Source organism: Nannobrachium achirus (genome assembly GCF_963921795.1).
Source record: "Nannobrachium achirus genome assembly, chromosome: 18".
In the NCBI taxonomy this organism is placed as follows: domain Eukaryota; kingdom Metazoa; phylum Chordata; class Actinopteri; order Myctophiformes; family Myctophidae; genus Nannobrachium; species Nannobrachium achirus.
Window position 1 is genome coordinate 48,019,766 of NC_137825.1, and position 19,775 is coordinate 48,039,540.

The 19,775-nt window shown below is 43.7% G+C and overlaps 1 protein-coding gene across 1 annotated transcript in view; it reads right to left on the minus strand.

Annotated features, from left to right (window-relative positions):
• ankfn1b (ankyrin repeat and fibronectin type III domain containing 1b) overlaps positions 1 to 19,775 on the minus strand; it is a gene marked incomplete at both ends in the record, with an annotated part of 375,118 nt that overhangs the window by 175,346 nt on the left and 179,997 nt on the right. Inside the window, 1 exon segment of the mRNA XM_080747475.1 lies at positions 308 to 348. Within this exon segment, the coding sequence (XP_080603601.1) occupies positions 308 to 348 (41 nt within the window).

Consider the following 19,775-nt stretch of genomic DNA (forward strand, 5'->3'; position numbering starts at 1 on the left):
CATCAACGGTCCAAGTGGTTAAATATCTGAAAACACAAATTGACATGAATCCAAAATACACTGATGATTGTGCTGTCAAACGATGAAACTACGGTATATGGAATCTATGATAAGGTTGCGGGGGTCCCTGCTTCACCTCTCTCTCAACTAAGGGGTCCTTGGCCTGAAAACGTTGAAGACCCCTGTCGCATGGTACGGATGGAAGCCAGACTGGATGATCAACGGAGGAGTGGAGAGGAGCTAGAATTGTTTGCTTGTTTCAATTAGATATTAATTTGTTCTTTTATAAATAACCATTATCACTTACTTCTTCTGATGGCTCTCCTTACGGTCAGCAGATCCCAGACTCTGTTGACAAAAGGAAAGAGACTCACATTAGACCAGTGGTTCTCAACCTGTGGGTCGGGAGCCCCAGGGGGGTCCCCACATTATTTTGGGGGGTTCCCAAATGATTAACTTAATGTGCAACATTGTTTTGTCACTCAACAGTAAACAAACCAACATAAGGTTTAAGTGTATAGAGCATATCTGCACATTTCTAAAGTGACAATGTAAGGACTTTTTAATACCGCTACAATGAGAAATTAAACATTGGCCAAATTGTCAAATATTAGAGGCAGAAATTGTGAAAATAGCAGATCTACATGCTCACAAGGCCTCGTGTTGTGAGGCGTTGTGAGCATGTAGATCTGCCTTTTTCACAATAGAACCGTGTTACACAAAATGTTATGCCTCAACTCTTAGTGCTCGTCAGGGTGGTGGGGGTCCCCAGTTAGAATATGAGTATTTCGGGGTCATGGCCTGAAAAGGTTGAGAACCACTACATTAGACCATGTGGTGTTGAGCAAGAAATGATGTGACTGTATGTATTTTTTAACTCAAATTTTGCTTCTGGGGGGGTCCCAGGAACTAAATGTTTTGAGATGGGGGTCCGTGGCCAAATACATATCATTTTGGGGGTCCTTCACATGAAAAGATTGAGCACCACTGACATAGAAACATAGGTTTAAAAAAAAAAAAAACCTTAGACGGATTTGAAATATTCAAAGACTTGCACAAATTGTCACGATTTCTTTAAAAAAATAGCAGATCTACAAGCTCACAGCGAGGCACTCGGTGCCGTGCTGCAAGCTTGTATATCTGCTATTTTTTCAATAGTTAAAGGGGAAAAAAAGTGTAATAATGCGTTCCCAGTATAAATGCGTTAACCCCCTCCCCATATGAAGAACATCCATGGGGGCGGGCCCGCAGTGAATCCTTGTACCCAGGGCACAGGATTTGGTGCGACACCCCTGCCCCATGATATCGTACACAACGCATAACCATCACTACCTAGAATGCCTAGAACCAATCAAGTGATCAATGTCACACTAGAAAGAAACTAGAAAGGGGGCACGGTGGCGCAGTTGGTGGCGCTGGGGGCGTGTTCTCTCCTCCGTGTCATCAGCGCCCACACCCTAGGTGGGGTTGGCGAAAGGGCCTTTCTGTGTGGAGTTTGCATGTTCTCCCCATGTCTCCTAGGGTAGACACCCTCACAAAAACATGCAGTAATCCTGGTCTCTATACTGCCTCCCCCTGGCCAGCCGGGGCGCCTGATGGAGGGGAAAGGAACTGGTTGGAATAACGTGTTCCTTCCACACGCTACGTCCATCCCGGGGAAACCCCCCCTGTCAGGTGAAAAGAAACAACTTGGACTACTCATGCTTTGAAGGAAGCATGAGGTCAGTCCATTCCAGGCGCGGCAGAGGGAGAGCAGGGCCCAAGATTATATAGCTTAGGCAATTGGCACTGGGTGAATAAAATGGGTTACAAAATAGTGGGATAAAAATTATATGTAAAAAAAAAAGAAAGAAGCAATTACATGGGGATGGCTAATGGCGTTGTCCACAATCCTAAACAATCATCTATGATTTACAAAGCCTCATCAGCTGGATATGCTTGTCTTCGCTTACGTTCAATTAAGTGTGATTTGTGTGTATGCGTGTGACTTTGTGTGTGTGTGCGTGTGTGTGTGTGTCTCAGTGTGTGTGTGACTGAGAGAGAGAGAGAGAGAGTGAGGAAAATAGAGATCTCCTCTCATCTCTGCTCAACAGGAGAGGCTTGAATGGCTCCCTCGGGCGCAGACAACTTAATATGTACACATGCAAAACATAAATCCCCCCAACCTCGCTCCGCGCACACAGCGCAAACACACACACATACGGTTGGCCCCCCTGCCGGGCCACATTTCCTGCAAGAATGGAGTGCCCCGAATACAACCCATGCTGAGACAGAAGCACACAACCGACTGGCCCCGGGCCAGAGACATTTTTTTTTAGAATCCGACACCGATGTCGCTTTGCATTTTCATTCCCCAAATAGACGCTAATTTGGGCTCGACGCTGCCACGCCAGGGACGGCGGTTTCCCCGCTGAGAGACGCCGGCCCCGCCCCCACCCTCCCCGCCGCAGGGAGGGATAAACGGCGCATCTGAACATCGCGGGGAGCCCGTGCCAAGCGGACCCACCGCCGCTCACTGTAAACTGCTGTACCAGTGATGTTAATAGGTTTTCAAAGTAATGGGTCTCGGGACCCACAGGTGGTCATTCGAATGAGTCCCAGAAAAGAATTATGGGTCCCCAATTTTATTTATTTTTTGCATTGTGAGCTTTTAGATCGGCTATTTATAAAATGTTTGCCTCTATCTTATATTATTTTACAATTAGGCTAACGTTTGGACATTTTTGATAGTATAGTTTTAGCTTGTTGATTACTTTGGTGCAATAATGGTCTTTTTTTTTCTTTTCTTGGGGTAATAAAAAGGTAATTTTCTCAAGTACTGTACTTATAAGTACAATTTAAGGTACTTTTACTTTACTGGAGTATTTCCAATTTTCATTACTTTTACTTCTACTCCACTACATCTCAGAGGCAAATATTGTACTTATTCCACTACAATTATTTGAAAACTTTACTAGTTACTTTGAAAAGTATAGCCTACATAACCACTTCAGCCATGGCTATTTTCAAAGGATATTATTTGGTAACATGTGATACAGAATAATTGTGCATAATGAGTACTTTTACTTTTAGTCCTAAGTGTAGCCTATACTTTTACTCAAGTACATTTTGAATTCCGGACTTTTACTTGCAGTATAGATACTTTTACTTAAAGTGGGCGTGACACGGCCAAAACAGCTAATTATGGCTATCAAATTAGCCAATTTTTTTAATGATGTCATGCACCCCCATGTTAAATTACCCAATCAAATTAATTTATTGTAGTTACTGTACTGAAAGTAGTACTTTCTGTACAGTAACTGAATTAAATTAATTTGATTGGGTAATATGACGGGAGGGGGCGGAGTTGAGCGCTGAGTATTATCTAGTGAAACAACCCCAACAGAACTGTGCGAGGAGAAAATGCGACAATTCATAAAACGAATTTTAAAACAAGCAGTTCTAGGGGTAAACATTTGATATAATCTGCTATAGAATCCCCCCTAACCGCGTACAGGGTACAAGTCTTCTAACAAAAAGGTGTCAGAGATTAGAACGAGGGTCCTCCGCAGCACAGACCACTTTTTAGCAGCCATCTCTGCTAAAAAGTGCTCCAGTGCTTCACCGGAGCTCCGGACCACTTTTTAGCAGCCATCTCTGCTAAAAAGTGCTCCAGTGCTTCACCGGAGCTCCGGAGGACTGAAGTCTGTGGTAGCCTGTGTGTGTGTGTGTGCGTGCGTTGTGTGTGTGTGTGTGTGTGTGTGTCAATAGCTCTTGAAAATAGCCGTGCGGTGCGGCGCTACCAGCTAACAACAACACATCACGTTGTGCGCGGCACCGCACGACGGACGAAGTATACATTCACTAATAACAGATACAGCCCCGCCTCCTTTTCAGACCGTTTGAAGAAAGACCACGTGACCTACTGTATCATAATGTTAAATTTCGGCCGGTGTCCCGCCCCCTTTAAGTAAAACATTTGAGTATACTTTTCTCACCACTGTGTATGGAGAGACCACTCTATGGAAGAGACGTAATACTATGAGAACGAGGAGCGCTCGGGAGAACGGCTGTTGTAAATCACAGATAATTAGTTTCTCCGCTTTGAAAATCAGACGTCTTTTTATGACTTAATGAGTTTATGACCCTCTGCCAGCCTCATTCTGTGCCTCAGAAGAGCAGAAACGGCAGTAGCTTTAGCATATAGCTAAACGTAGCAGCTGCAGTGTAGAGACGTCACGTTTCTGCGCCGTGCCATGCCATACACGTTCTGTGGGGGAACCCTTTTTGGTGTAACACCTGACACGCTGTGCCACTATGGTCAGAGAGCGGCACGGTGCTACGCTAAAACTCAGGCACCCATTGAATTCTGTGACCATGCACGGCGCACAAAATGGATTCAAAACACACACTGTCGTTAGTTCTATCGTCTGTTTTAAGACTTTCTACGCGGATTTCATTTGTGTTAACGTAGGGTAAAGTAGCATGCCTTCTTCACCCATGAACAATGGTGGCGTCTGTGGACTTTTTAAAATATATTTCTTTTCGCGACGTGGTAAATTATTTTAACGTGGACTCCAATGGAGGCGATGCGTCCGTGGGACCCCAGGACAATGACGTGAATGCGTCTCTAGGCAACGTGAATGCGTCAGAGACGCGGGACGCACACGTAATGACGTCACTGCAATCTACTGCGTTCTCCCCTCCACTGACACTCAGGGACCCAGCTGGGATGACGCTGGATGAGAGGGGAGTTGAAGTGCTGGTATTGGGTTTTAAGAGAAGAATCCTAACCACTTAAACCGTAGCCTGTGAGCTTGTACATCTGCTATTTTCGATGTTTAATGTAGAGCGAGAACAGAGAAGTCGCTACCAGTAAAGGGACTATACCATGAATTTTAAAAAAAAATCATTTTTTCTAGTTTTTTGGTCTTCCCAGTGTCTCTTCAAGCCCCCCCAAAATAATTCATTAACTCTACATTAACTCTAAACCTTATTTCGTTTCAGTGATTTTCTAAATGGGCGTGTCTGAACGGTACTCTTTTGAAATCGGCCCCATTCTTTGTCACGGGGGGCTCATTTCGATAGTACCGCCTCTCCACTTCAGTTTCCTAGCAACTGAAGAGAAGGGGCGGTACTTTTGGGGTGGATTCTATTGAGACTATGGGGTGGGCGGGGTAAAGTGGTGATACAATTGGAACGATACAGGGAAGATTAACATGGTGCCATGCTAAAATTGGAACGATACAGAGAAGATTAGCATGGTGCTATCATGCTAATCTTCTCTGTATCGTTCCAATTTTAGCCCAAAGACAGCTCCCCATTGTCAACAAAGGGCATTTTGGTATTGCATCTGAAATGGCTTAGAATTAGAGACAGACAGAACATGACATTTCAATATCCGAGTGGTTGTTTAGGCTAAAACCTGTATAAAACCATATTATGGACTAATATTTTTTTATAAAATATATATTTTTAAAAGCATGGTGTGGCCCCTTTAAAGCCTTATGGCACTCGAAGGTCACCCAAGCATAGAGTTTAACTGGGTAAAAGACATGTGTGCAACTGCAGCAACCACATTAACCCTATAGCGTCCCGATTGTGGGCATGATATAATACGTTATTATACCTCATGTACATAATGTTGGAATGGATTTGCTATGGGTAAATATGTAGTCATTCTTTCAATTCCTCCATTGGAATAACGTGTTCCTTCCACGCGCTACGTCCTACTGGGGAAGCTCCCCCCTGTCAGGTGATAAGAAGCAGCCTGCTCTCTCCTCATGTACTGAGCTCAGTTCGGGGCTCTCCCCAGGTTGGCATAGGGAGAGTACTGCTCAGGACTACAGCTTAGGCAATTGGCACTGGGCGCTGAAAAAATGGGTTTCAAATTCATGGGATAAAAAGTTAAGTAATTAGAAAAAAATAACTGAACAAAAGAAACGTTAGTTTATGCAGGACACAAGAGTCTGTAAACAGCTCTCAGTTGGCTCCTTTCCCATTCCTCACTCACAGATCTGCTGGTCATTACGTCACACTGTCATACTCCAATCAGAGCTCACGCTCAGTAAGGGAGGCTTCATTAAATACGGCTTGCATTCACTGCTTGTCTTTGATCCAAAGCTTCGGATCTGCTTCTGCTTAGCTGCCTCCTCCACCCCAGCCTCCACTTCGATCAGAGTCTGGCATAGGCTCAAATACTTGTGATTTACGTTTACGTTGATTCAGGCTTATATGTCAATGTATTGGTATTGTACTGCTGTTGTATCCCTATGGGGGTTTTGCTTAAAGTTCCCTGATTTTGCCTAGCATGCTGCACGAATACAATTCAGGGAACATCTCCGAACGTGGAGTCCTTCATCACCAAGTTTAACTGTATTCCATTTATGCAATAAATGGTTAAATCTACTTTGACGCGAGTGTCCCCGACCAAATTGAAATGAAAGGGCATTTCCTCCCTTTGAGTCATAAGTCAAGCGTCCGTCAAATGCTTTTGATAAACCACTCGATGCTGACAATGATAGATAGATCACCTCCAATTCATTGAACTCAAAGCCTGCACAGTAGAAATGTAACCAAATGGAGCCAGTGCGTGTTCACACACGCTAACCGCGCGAGCGAGTGTGCGTGAGCGCGCGTGGAGTTGAACGTGCGTTCTTCCATCACGAATGTGTGTGTGTGTGCGTGCGAGTGCGTGTGCGTGTGTGTGTGTGTGTGTGTGTGTGTGTGTGTGTGTGTGTGTGTGTGTGTGTGCGCGAGTGCGAGTGCGTACAGTATGTGTGAGCAGATGTGTCTCTGTGTGCCTGCTTGTCTGCAGGTATTTTTATCTTTAACTTTCATCCAGCTGACGGGGAGACGGGCTGACAGGGTGGCACTTAAGAGCTGGATGTGTGACCTTTTCTGTCCCCTCCCCCGTCCCCCCTGTTGTCCCCCACAGTGGACACAGCCAGCGCCCGCCCAAGCTGCCAGCGGTGGGGAGGACAGGTGGGCATCCTTCATGTGGTGAGGCACGGCGGGGGGGGAGGATTATATATAGAGAGGTGGATACAGGGATTCCTTTGGTGTTGTCCTCCATGACCTCATGCAGCTTGGAATGGGTACAGTGCAGTAGACCAGTGGTTCTCAACCTTTTCAGGCTGTGACCCCCAAAATAATCATATTTGAACTGGGGACCCCCCACCCTGCACAAGCACTTGGAATTGTAGGAGTTGGCATTACTTTTAGTTTGACTCGATCTATTCCATTGTGAAAATAGCCGATCTACATGCTCACAACGCCTCGCAACCGAGCATGTAGATCTGCTATTTTCACAATTTCAGCCTCTAATATTTGACAATTTGACCAATGTTTGACCAGAGGTACTAAAAAGGTCTTTAAAGTCCTTAAACTGTCACTTTAGAAATGTGCAGATACCCTCTATACACTTAAACGTTATGTTGGTTCATTTACTGTTGAGTGAGAAAACAATGTTAACATTTAGCTTAACATCTGGGGACCCCCCAAAATAATTTGGGGACCCCTCTGGGGGTCCCGACCCACAGGTTGAGAACCACTGCAGTAGACCCATGTGCTCCCAAAACCTTTTAGCTTGAGACCCAAAAGAGATATTTGATGTTATCTTCGCTATTTTACCCATTTAGACTGGGAACGCAAATCATGTGTCACGTTGGATTTGAACCACTTTAACCATTATTTTATGCTTCAGCAATTGAAAAATGGCAATTCTAAAACGTCTAGTTCCATTCCTTGATTCTGATTGGCCATGTCATCAAAATGCATCTGTCCCGTTTAGCGCCACCATCTGGCCGTTTTTTTTTAAATATTTTTTTGGACACTGCTCCTACAGATTTTGCCCTAAAATCACGGAAAGCGGTACACAGTATCTCTAAAGTCATGTCATCAACATGGATCTGTCCCATTTCCCATATTCCCTCCTGATTGGCTACCATTGGCGTTGTGTGCTTGTAGGTCGGCTGTTTTCACTAGTTTTGTGCGACAGCAGGGACAGCAGGGTTTTGCTTTACCAAAAGACGTACACATTTGAAACTTGGAGATACGAGGTTTCTGCCCGACAGTGGCGATATTTTAGTGATTATGTTGCGAGGAAAACATTGCGATAATAGCCATTTTGGTTAGAACTGACTGAAAATAACTTTGTACTTCAAGTTTAAAATGATACTAAATATTTTTTCAAGTGTCCAAATAAATTCCAAATATTATCAAATTATCTCGCGGCACCCCTGGACTGCCGTCACGGCACCCCAGGGTGCCCCGTCACCCACTTTGAAAACCCCTGACCTAGAGTACAGTACTGTTACTGAATCCAGAGCGCTATGGTCCAACCAGGTCCCTGCTGACAGCTCAACTCAACTCATCACAGGTTTACAGATTGTAAACCAAGTGGGTGAAATTCTTGGTCGTACAAGCTCCATCACTGTGGTTTCAAGAATGGAAGAAAGAGATAGAGAAAGAAAGAGAGAGAGAGAGAGAGAGAGAGAGAGAGAGAGAGAGAGAGAGAGAGAGAGAGAGAGAGAGAGAGCAGCTGCAGGTCCAAGCAGAGGATTTGAAATGTGTCACAATTGCAGTGATAAATGTGACCGTTTTTACTGATAGTCCGGGCGTTTCGGGCAGTATTATGATGGAATGGAGAACATGCCATATGGAACATTTTGGCTATAGTGACATCGCAGATTTGTCTTGGGAAACTTGTGGGAGCCAATCAAAGTTGGGGTCTCATAGACTTAATTGGGCTACTATTCAGTAAAATAATACAAACAATACATCTGATTCAAGTAGCATGTGAGGGGTCAAACTAGGGTTTTTTCGTGATTCTGAATCCAATGCAAGCATTTGTTTTGCACAAAAAACATTCCTTGGGCTAAAAACTGACCCCATAAAACTATGGTTTAGTGATGAGTCATCACTTTTCACAGTTTTGTGAAAAGGGACTGTGAAAAGTCTCCCACAAGTTTCCCAAGATAAATCTGCAATGCCCCTATAGCCAAACATTGTCCATATGGTCTGTTTTAACTGTGTGCCAAATTTCATGCTTGTATCGCAAAGTGCACGATTTTTGCCCGTAACGCTCGGACTATGAGCTGAGTCGACTTAAAAAAATCTGAAGTTGTTAATGCCCTATGTATACACATATGTATATATACATACTATATGATGAGTACCCTACTGGCTCATCTGCCAACGAGGAGCCCCCACTGGGAAGAAGCAGAGCCTTCATCCTACTGCTCCCGCTCAGCACTCCTCACTGACTGCCTCAGCCCATACAAGTATGTGTGCAGCAACAAAGATCCTTCCCCCCGCGCCCGGCTTCACTCCCCTAAACACCGGCCAAATGTATCGTTATGGAAGTTCGGCCAAGACGGATGCACCGATGGATTGGAAGCCCTAGACCCCTAGGTGATGGGCAGGTATAGCCACACGTGGCCAGACAAATCTGCCATTGCAAAGAAAATGTGCCCTTCATTGGCAGATTAGGTCTGGCCCGGCGCTCAGTTATTCAAATAGTTCACTGCTCACAAGTAAATATATTTGATTTGGGTCATTTACACCCCCCCCCCCCCCCCCCCCCCCACCACAACACCATGAAGTATACCCCGTAGATGTGCAAGGATCTATGGTGGATCTGATCATCATTATTACCAATCATCATTGAGGAGAGACTGAGTTTATTTTCTGACTCTCTGTCTCTTTCTCTCTCTCCCGTTTCCAACTCAACTCTCAAATCATCGGGGGATTCTAATGTCCTCGATTTTTGTGGCGTCTGGCATTGCAGAAGTGTGACGCGGTTTCCGCCATGGTTCCCTGGGCTACCCTCTCTCTCTCTCTCTCTCTCTGTCTCTCTCTCTCCACACGGCATTGGATCGTCTTAACGAGCGGGTGGGTGACAACCCACGATTCAGCACGATTAAGTCATCAAACCCCAGCGCCCGCACCGCGGGGAGCTTGTCGGTCGGCTATTTTCCGGCGAAAGCTTTCCCCACAACAACAGAAAACAGAGCGTACACTAGTATAGAGCCCTGAAGGACTCCGGTCAACCATAATATGGGGTTTAAGTGGTTGGGAGGTACTCGCAATGCCAACCTCGCTAAATCCTCGTTCTGAGAGTATATACAAATATAAATATAGGACATCTATTAGACAGCGGCGGTAGCTGTATGCCCAAGTGAAGTTATCTCTTTTTAGATCCTTTCGTACACCACTGTATACTGCCCACCTTTGGAGTCGCTACAGACCAGGCAGCATCAGACGTCTCACAGTGGCCTATAATGACTGTATGAGGCTCCTGTTGAGAGCTCTGAGAAGCTCCAGTGCAAGCCAGATGTTTGTGAGTGTCGGGGTTCCCACCTGCTCTGCTGTGCTACGCAACCTCATGTACAGGTTTATGTGTAGGGCATCTGAGTCAGTTAATGACATCATTACTGTTATAACGGACCCCACACGCAGTTCCGTCAGGTTCTCATCTAGACTGTGGAACCGTTGGCACACACGTCTGTATGTCAGAAACTGAATATTTGGGCTTGGTGCATTGTGCTTTTTTTTCACCGCGGCCGGCCGCCGCGGCCCAGTGTCGCTGTGGAGAAAAAAAAGCGTTTCTCAGCGATCAAAGCGTTTTTGGAAGTAGATTCCGAGATAAATCCTATATCACGCTTCCTGGCGATGATGGAGGCCGAGTTGCATCATGGGAAATGACGTTTTTTAGCTCACCAGCTGCCGTCGCAGCACCCATGTACCTGGTTACCATGGTAACCAGCTAACACGTCCCTGGACGTGATAACGGGCAGTGGTGTGTCTCACCGCGGTAATTCCTATCACATTCCCGGGCGTTTTTGGCATCGCAAGTGTTAAAGTAGGGAGTGAGTAATTGATAGGATAAATGTGTTTACTACTGTTATTATATAACATTTAACCACGATGAGAATTATTCATCGCAGAACGCTTCGTAACACTACCGTGCAAAGGTAGGCAATTACATTACTTTAATGAATGAGTGACCCACTCATTCAATGGGTCATTGTTTTTAATCAGCTACTCAATTTCCACTTACACTTAAGCTTGCAACATGAGGCACAAGCTTGTGTGTGCGTGTGTGTGCGTGTGTGTGTGTGTGTGTGTGTGTGTGTGTGTGTGTGTGTGTGTGTGTGTGTGTGTGTGTGTGTGTGTGTGTGTGTGTGTGTGCGTGTGCGTGAAGGCAGGTGTCAGGCTACAAGAATGAATGCATACCTTTGCAGCAAGTGCTAGGGAAACCTTGGCAGACGCTCGGAGCGGTAATGCTACGGTACAACACCACTTTCACACCGTGAGCTTTGGAAATACCTAGAAACCCTCCGGTCTCTAGGTCTCTGTATTACACACTGTACAGTACAATGCAGTACAACACCGTACAACATATGTACAGTACAGTACAGTACAGTACAGTACAGTACAATACAGTACAGTACAGTACAGCATGGGTCTTCAACAGGGGGTGCGGGACCCCTAGGGGGTCCTCAGAGTTACTACAGGGGGTCCTCCAAATCTTTGAGGGATAGAAAGTTTTTTTCTCCTTTTTTATATTAACCACTTGAACCCTAGTGTCCATATTCGGAGACCTTTAGCCAAAAATAGCCTCAAGCTGCGAGGCGTCGGCAAAGAGCTTGTGCAGAAGGGAAAAAGAGCAGACCAAGTACAGAGTGAAAGCGAGGTCAACTTTATTAAGTATTGATGGTTCAAGTGGTTAAATATCTGATAACACAAATTGACATGAATCCAAAATACACTGATGATTGTGCTGTCAAACAATGAAACTATATGGAATCTACAAAAAGGTTGTGGGGGTCCCTGCTTCATCTCTCCCTCAACTAAGGGGTCCTTGGCCTGAAAACGTTGCAGTACAGTACAGTACAGTACAGTTATAAATTAATTAATACATTTGTTATGAATTAACAACCCCACTTGATCATACCACACACAATCATCAAAGGTAGCAGCAAGCTCAAAAAGCGATTGTACATCTGCTACTTTCGCCGTTTTGGACATCCTCCCGACAGCCGCGACGATTTGCTATTTTGTAAAGAACAATTACATTTCTTTTTTTTTTTCATTTAAGAAAAGATGTACAGTACATGACATAACACATTGTGAGCTTGCAGATCTGCTGTTTTCGCTGTCCATTGTGCGACAAAGTAAATATGACACATGTTGAAATGACACATGCGACCACTGCCACACTCCGCTTTCCTCCGCTACTTTAAAGTCCAACACACACACACTTGCACGCGCACCCACACACACACACACACACACACACACACACACACACGCACGCACGCACGCACGCACATACCTGTCGAGTCCGCGAGAGCCCGAAAAAAAGACCGGCGGTCCACTCCTTCCCTTCCACCTGCTCCCTGCCAAAGCCCCTCTCCTCTCTTCTCCCCTCCAGAAACAACAACTTCACCGTACGCGTTCCCACACCGCAGTTCTAATTGCCATTCACCTGTCCAACTCTTCGGCATGCGTTTCGCTCCCTCTCTCTACCTCTCTCTCTCTCTCTCTCTCTCTCTCTCTCTCGTCGCGTCCGTCGGCCGCGCACGCAAACGCGGAGAGGCACCGTGCGGAGCGCCGCGCACACCCGTACGGTGCCGTTGCCACCACCACTGCCGGCTTGTTGTACTTTAATTGCAGTTGCCAGGCGATAAGCTTCTCCACCTCGGAGTGAGGAGGGAGGGAGAGAGAGAGGGGGAGAGAGAGAGAGAGAGAGAGAGAGTGCTCGGGAAATGCTCATTATACTGTAGACACGCTATAGCTAGAAAAGAGTGATAGGGTGTGTGTGTGTGTGTGTGTGTGTGTGTGTGTGTGTGTGTGTGTGTGTGTGTGTGTGTGTGTGTGTTGGGGGGGGGGGGGGGGGGGCTGGTTCTGTGGCAGGTGCGTGTCTTTGGCAGGTTTGAGCAGTGGTTTTCAACCTTTTCAGGCCGTGAATAAAAATAACCAGATTTCAACTGGGGACCCCCTCACCCTACGAGCACTAAGAGTTGAGACATTACATTTTGTGTAACATGGTTCTATTGTTGCGAGGCATTGTGAGCATGTAGATCGGCTATTTTCACAATTTCTGCCTCTCATATTTGACAATTTGGCCAAAGTTTAATGTGTCATTTTAGAGGTATTAAAAAAGTCCTTAAACTGTCACATTAGAAATGTGCATAAACCCTCTATACGCTTAAACGTTATGTTGGTTTGTTTACTGTTGAGTGAGAAAAAACGTTGCACATTAAGTTAATCATCTGGGGACCCCCCAAAATAATTTGGCGACCCCCCTGGGGGTCCCGACCCACAGGTTGAGAAGCACTGGGTTTGAGGACTGGAGACTCTCTGCAAACGGCACCTTGTATGGCCCAAGATAAAACATTAAAAAAAAGAGCGACTTGGCTTGTGTTTCTTGTGAAGATCACAGTGAAATCAGAACAAACCTCCAGCGGCGCCAGAGCCGCCAAAGATGTTTAATTAATACAAGAGCTCCCTGCCAAAAGAGCAGCTTAACACTGCAAGGCTCACTGTCGCTTGTTGGACACATTTATATTTCATCAAAGAAAGAGTTTAAATGATTTGTTTTCCTGGTCTTTTTTTTCACATTAATGTCACCATTGGATCCTATTGTTTAGCATTACAATGCCATTGGCCACGATATTTGCATATGAATACCCCCACACAGAGGCTGACATTCACACAACATCTCACTTTTTCACTGAAGCTATTCCTCACAAAAACACACGTAAAATGCCTGCAATTTGTTTTTGTGATAATTAGAATATCTAGAACATTTACGTATATTGTGAAAGATATCCCCAAAATGTAAATTAGAGCATGATTTATGATTTATGGCTTAATGGCTATAAAACCTTACAAAAACTTTTTTTAAACATTACATTTTCCTCTGATTAGGACTCCTACAACACTAGACACTAGAAATACTGTTCCTACGAAACAGTGTGGGCTCGCATGTAACACCATGTATGGGCACAAAGATCTACCCTTTGGCTGCACCTCATTGGCTAAGGGCCCTGCCTTTGTACTGTCAAGGAGAACTTGACTGATAGATTATGTCATTTTTGAGAACTTGACTGATAGATTATGTCATTTTTGAGAACTTGACTGATAGATTACGTCATTTTGAGGAGAACTTGACTGATAGATTACATCATTTTGAGGAGAACTTGACTGATAGATTACATCATTTTGAGGAGAACTTGACTGATAGATTACATCATTTTGAGGAGAACTTGACTGATAGATTATGTCATTTTTGAGAACTTGACTGATAGATTACATCATTTTGAGGAGAACTTGACTGATAGATTACATCATTTTGAGGAGAACTTGACTGATAGATTACGTCATTTTGAGGAGAACTTGACTGATAGATTACGTCATTTTGAGGAGAACTTGACTGATAGATTACATCATTTTGAGGAGAACTTGATAGATAGATTACATCATTTTGAGGAGAACTTGACTGATAGATTACATCATTTTGAGGAGAACTTGACTGATAGATTACGTCATTTTGAGGAGAACTTGACTGATAGATTACGTCATTTTGAGGAGAACTTGACTGATAGATTACATCATTTTGAGGAGAACTTGACTGATAGATTACGTCATTTTGAGGAGAACTTGACTGATAGATTACGTCATTTTGAGGAGAACTTGACTGATAGATTACATCATTTTGAGGAGAACTTTACTGATAGATTACGTCATTTTGAGGAGAACTTGACTGATAGATTACATCATTTTGAGGAGAACTTGACTGATAGATTATGTCATTTTGAGGAGAACTTGACTGATAGATTACATCATTTTGAGGAGAACTTGACTGATAGATTATGTCATTTTGAGGAGAACTTGACTGATAGATTACATCATTTTGAGGAGAACTTGACTGATAGATTGTCATTTTGAGGATAATGCTTTCAGCGAGCCCACAATTAATTCTAGGCCTTGCAGGGTTAAATACGGTTTTCCACACGTTTATTTCCTCCTTTGTGATTCAGAGGCCTTCCCCGTGCTCGGCTGCCCGTACGCACGACGCCACACATTTCTTTGATGTGCACTCTTCACGGTCAACGGTATGACCTTGTCTCATTAAAAGCCGAGGGAGCACAACAGGGACTTCAGAAGTCACTTCCCAATTAATGGTGGAGGTACAGTGAAAAGGCCGGGGTCGGCGGCGGCACATAAACAAAGCCAATTTGTTGTGCGCAGGTGACATCCCCTCGCATCCCTCAAGACTGTGCCTTGATGGCGCCTGTCAAGAAATTACAGCAACTTGACGAATGACCATGTCTTGTCTTGTCTTGTCTTGTCTTGTCTTGTCTTGTCTTGTCTTGTCTTGTCTTGTCATTTCATGTCAAGTCATCTAAGAGTTATTTTGATATATGCCTTAACCCATTTACGCCTAGAATTATTGAATGCTTTAACCAGTGGAAAAATAGCAGATATATAAGCTCACAGCGTGGCACCGAGTGCCGCGCTGCGAGCTTAGATCTGCTATTTTTTGAAAAAGTTGTGAAATAATGTGTGCAAATATTTGAATATAATGTATTTTCAAAGCGAACGTTTGTAACTCAAATTTTTGCTTCTGGGTGGTCCCTGGAACTAAATATTTTGAGATGAGGGTCCGTGGACAAATAAATATCAGTTCGGGGGTCCTTCACATGAAAAGGTTTGAGAACCACTGACATAGTAGTCTCTCAAGAACAGACCAACTGAGCTCCAGTTAAGTGAAAAGGACCTTTTCTTTGACGATGGCTGGCCAGATTGCTGACATAGAAACATAGGTTATTATTTTTTTTAAACCTTAGAAGGATTCAAAAGACACTTATAGAATCGGGTCAAAATTCAAATTTTCACGAGTTTTAAAAAATAGCAGATCTACAAGCTCGCAGCGCGGCACTCGGTGCCGCGCTGTGAGCTTGTAGATCTGCTATTTTTCAATAGTTAAAGCATAATATAATGATACACAATATGTGTACCCGTTCTAAATGGGTTATGATCCCAATATGTAATATAAGTAATATACTTTATTCTCTCTACTCCAATAATATATTTCTCTGAATGTTATGACATGCCCAGAATAGAATATCGATGTTATACACACTTTACATAATAATCTGAGTTAATTTTACACCCTCGAGAATAAAATATCTACTATAAGGGTCCATTTTGTTACCATTAGCTGGGAACCACATGGAACCCCCTCAAGGACCACTGGTGGTCCCCGGACCACTGGTTGAAAACTGTATATGGGCATTCCAAGATATGGGCTTATTATTGATGACATCAGGGATCTCCATATATGGGCATAAAAGGGACAAGGACGGAATTCATTTGCAAGTGTAACTCGCATCACGGCAACCACACTTGCAATTTCCCAGAATTGCACCTTTCTAGAGTACTATTTATTTTCAAATTATTTCCGACCACAGCAAATTTCACTAACTCCAGCAGTAGCGTGCGATAGTAATCTAATCTATCTATCTGTATAGCCATCTGTCTTTGTCAATCAGTGGAGCTGAACAAAGGGAGGAAGTAATGTTACCTAAAAAGCAGAGAAAGCAGAAACTAGACACCAGAAACTAGATAGCGTACCTAAATAGGTAACGCTAGCTTAGTGGATAAGACAAAAGCTAGCGTTTCAGGTGACTGTTAGATGGCTTGACAACAGTTTGATTACGTTAATTTGAACCCACATGTCAGCAGCAAATGAAACCATAGCAATGCAAGCAGATTGTTCAATGTATATCGTCACTGTCGGGAAGAAACCTCGTATCTCCAAGTTTCAAATTTGTACATGTTTTCGCAAAGTAAAAGCCCTGCTTCATCAGACAAGGCCGTCGCACAAAAGTAGTGAAAACAGCCGATCTAGAAGCACACGGTGTGCTTGTAGATCAGCTGTTTTCACTAGTTTAGTTCATTTTTTTAAATGATAAATACAAAACGAACGCTTTTGGACATGCAAGGTTTCCACCCGACAACGACGCTATAATCAAGGCCTGTCATTGTTCGTTTTGGTGAAATAATGGCATGGTTATACAATGCAGGCAGCACGGAGAGACCAGGAGAGCTAAAACCACAAATGTATCTTTTGAGACAAATCAACATTATTACAGCATTAGTTACATAAACATACTTTTATGTAACTTTCCCTATTGGAAGCTGTACTGGAAAAAGACATCATTCTAAATGGTGGGGGCGTGAGTAAAGTCAGACCAAAGGTCTGTTGCTTACAGAGGCAAATCGTCGAAGCCTTGTCCCACTTGGGACAAAGAGGATTACGTTATAATTACAGTAACAGACCAAGACAGAGTGTTCCTTTATGTGTGTATTCAAATGGTCAGCGCAGTCCTCAGCTGTCCAAAATGTGCCAATTTTCATATATAAATATCACAGAACGATTTTGTAAAAAAAAAAAAAAAAAAAATGTATTGCCACTGTCAAGTAGTTGAGATTTACAGTAGCCTCAGCCCTAAAGACTAGTAGCCTATGTGGATCCCGATGAATGAATTGAGTACCAAGGACCCCAAAACAAGACATAGTGCTTTCTTGGGTTTAAGTCCTATTAGTAGGCTAGACATTGTATCTGAACTGTACTGTCCAGTGCTTTTCCTATGCAAACGGCTAATAAAGTATGCAATCAATCAGTCAATCAATCAATCAATCAATCAATCAATCGGCTCTGTGCACAGCAGAGGAAAATAATTGGAAAATAATTGGGCCCCTTCCTTACTTCCTTCACAGGTGTTACCAATGATTCTAATGAAGGCTCTGTTCCAGTTAGTGCAGCACAGTGGTTCTCAAACGCAGGGGTGTCACACCAAATTCTGGGCCCTCTGTACTTTAACTGTTGAAAAATAGCAGATATACAAGCTCACAGCGTGGCACCGAGTGCCGCGCTGCGAGCTTGTAGATCTGCTATTTTTGAAAAATAATGAAAAGTTGTGCAGAGTCTGAGTATTTCAAATCCTTCTAAGGTTTTTTGAAAAACCTATGTTCTTATGTCAGTGGTGCTCAAACATTTTCATGTGAAGGACCCCCAAAATTATATGTAGGCTATTTGGCCACGGACCCCCATCTCAAAATATTTAGTTCCGGGGACCCCCCAGAAGCAAAAATTTGAGTTACAAATGTTCGCTTAAAAAGTACATATATTCAAAGAAAGCACTCGTTGCCGCACGGTGAGCTTGTAGATCTGCTATTTTTCAACAGCTAAAGCCGGGGTCTTCAGCGTTTTCAGGCCAAGAACCCCTTAGTTGAGTGAGAGATGACGCAGGGACCCCCACAACTTTTTCATACATTCCATATGCTGTAGTTTCATTGTTTGACAGCACAATCATCAGTGAATTTTGGATTCATGTCAATTTGTGTTTTCAGATATTTAACCACTTGTTGAAGACCCTTGAGTATAAAATAATGAAGGCCCCTCCACCTTGGGCCCTAGTAACTCATGTGCATCGCCGCTTTGCGGCGTTGAGTGAGAGATGACGCAGGGACCCCCACAACTTTTTCATACATTCCATATGCTGTAGTTTCATTGTTTGACAGCACAATCATCAGTGAATTTTGGATTCATGTCAATTTGTGTTTTCAGATATTTAACCACTTGTTGAAGACCCTTGAGTATAAAATAATGAAGGCCCCTCCACCTTGGGCCCTAGTAACTCATGTGCATCGCCGCTTTGCCGCTGTGTCAAATGGATGAAACAATTCTCAAGGAGAAATACACATTGTGTATTGTGAGCTATGAAGTCAGGACTAATTAAAAGTAATATAAAGGTCATATCTTTGTATTTATTCTATTAAAATAACTAACAATAATTAATCTGTAGCGCAGGGTTATATGGGGTTCATTGGGGGGGGGGGGGTAGGCTATTTTGCCAGACACACAGGGACGTGCTGGGCCCCTGATTCAGCCCGGAAAAAATAGTTGGAGAGGCCCTCATTGCACGCTATAGAGAGAGATCTCTCTCTATAGCGCTGCTACTCCAAGATTTGCCATTTCAGATCATGACAAGTGACAAGCCAGTGGGCCAATTACTGTACATGAGTTATATTTCGTCGTTGTTGGGTGGAAACCTTGTATGTCCAAAACCGTTTGTTTTGTATTTATCATTTTAAAAATGATTTAAACTAGTGAAAACAGCCGATCTACTGTTTTCACTACTTTTGTGCGACGGCCTTGTATGATGAAGCAGGGCTTTGCTTTGCGAAAAAATGTATACATTTGAAACTTGGAGATACGAGGTTTCTGCCTGACAGTGACAATCTATTTTGTTGGCCGTCCAGCCCCTAAAATGGAACGAAGGCCAACATTTTAATTTTAAATTTTTTCCTAATGGCCGGCCTGGACCGGCCGGGAATGAACGGGCCGTTCGGGAGTTGTCCCGCTTTTCCCAATGGCCAGCACGTCCCTGCAGACACACCACCAGAACATCTCCTTCTTTTACACAGAATGGTGTTGACAGGTATGGCAACACTCCCGGTGGGAGATCATTTGCATGCATGGCCTCTACTAGCGGTGGAGAAAAAGTAAAAGTATCAATACTGCAATATAGAAACACCCTGTTACAAGTAAAAGTCCGGAATTCAAACTGTACTTGAGCAAAAGTATGAACGTATTGGCATCAAAAGGTACTACCAAAAGTAAAAGTACAACATGTATATTTGAGGCTATTTGAAAATAGCCGATCTACAAGCTCACAGCGCGTCGCATCGATCTGCTAAATAGTCGGGGTATAAAA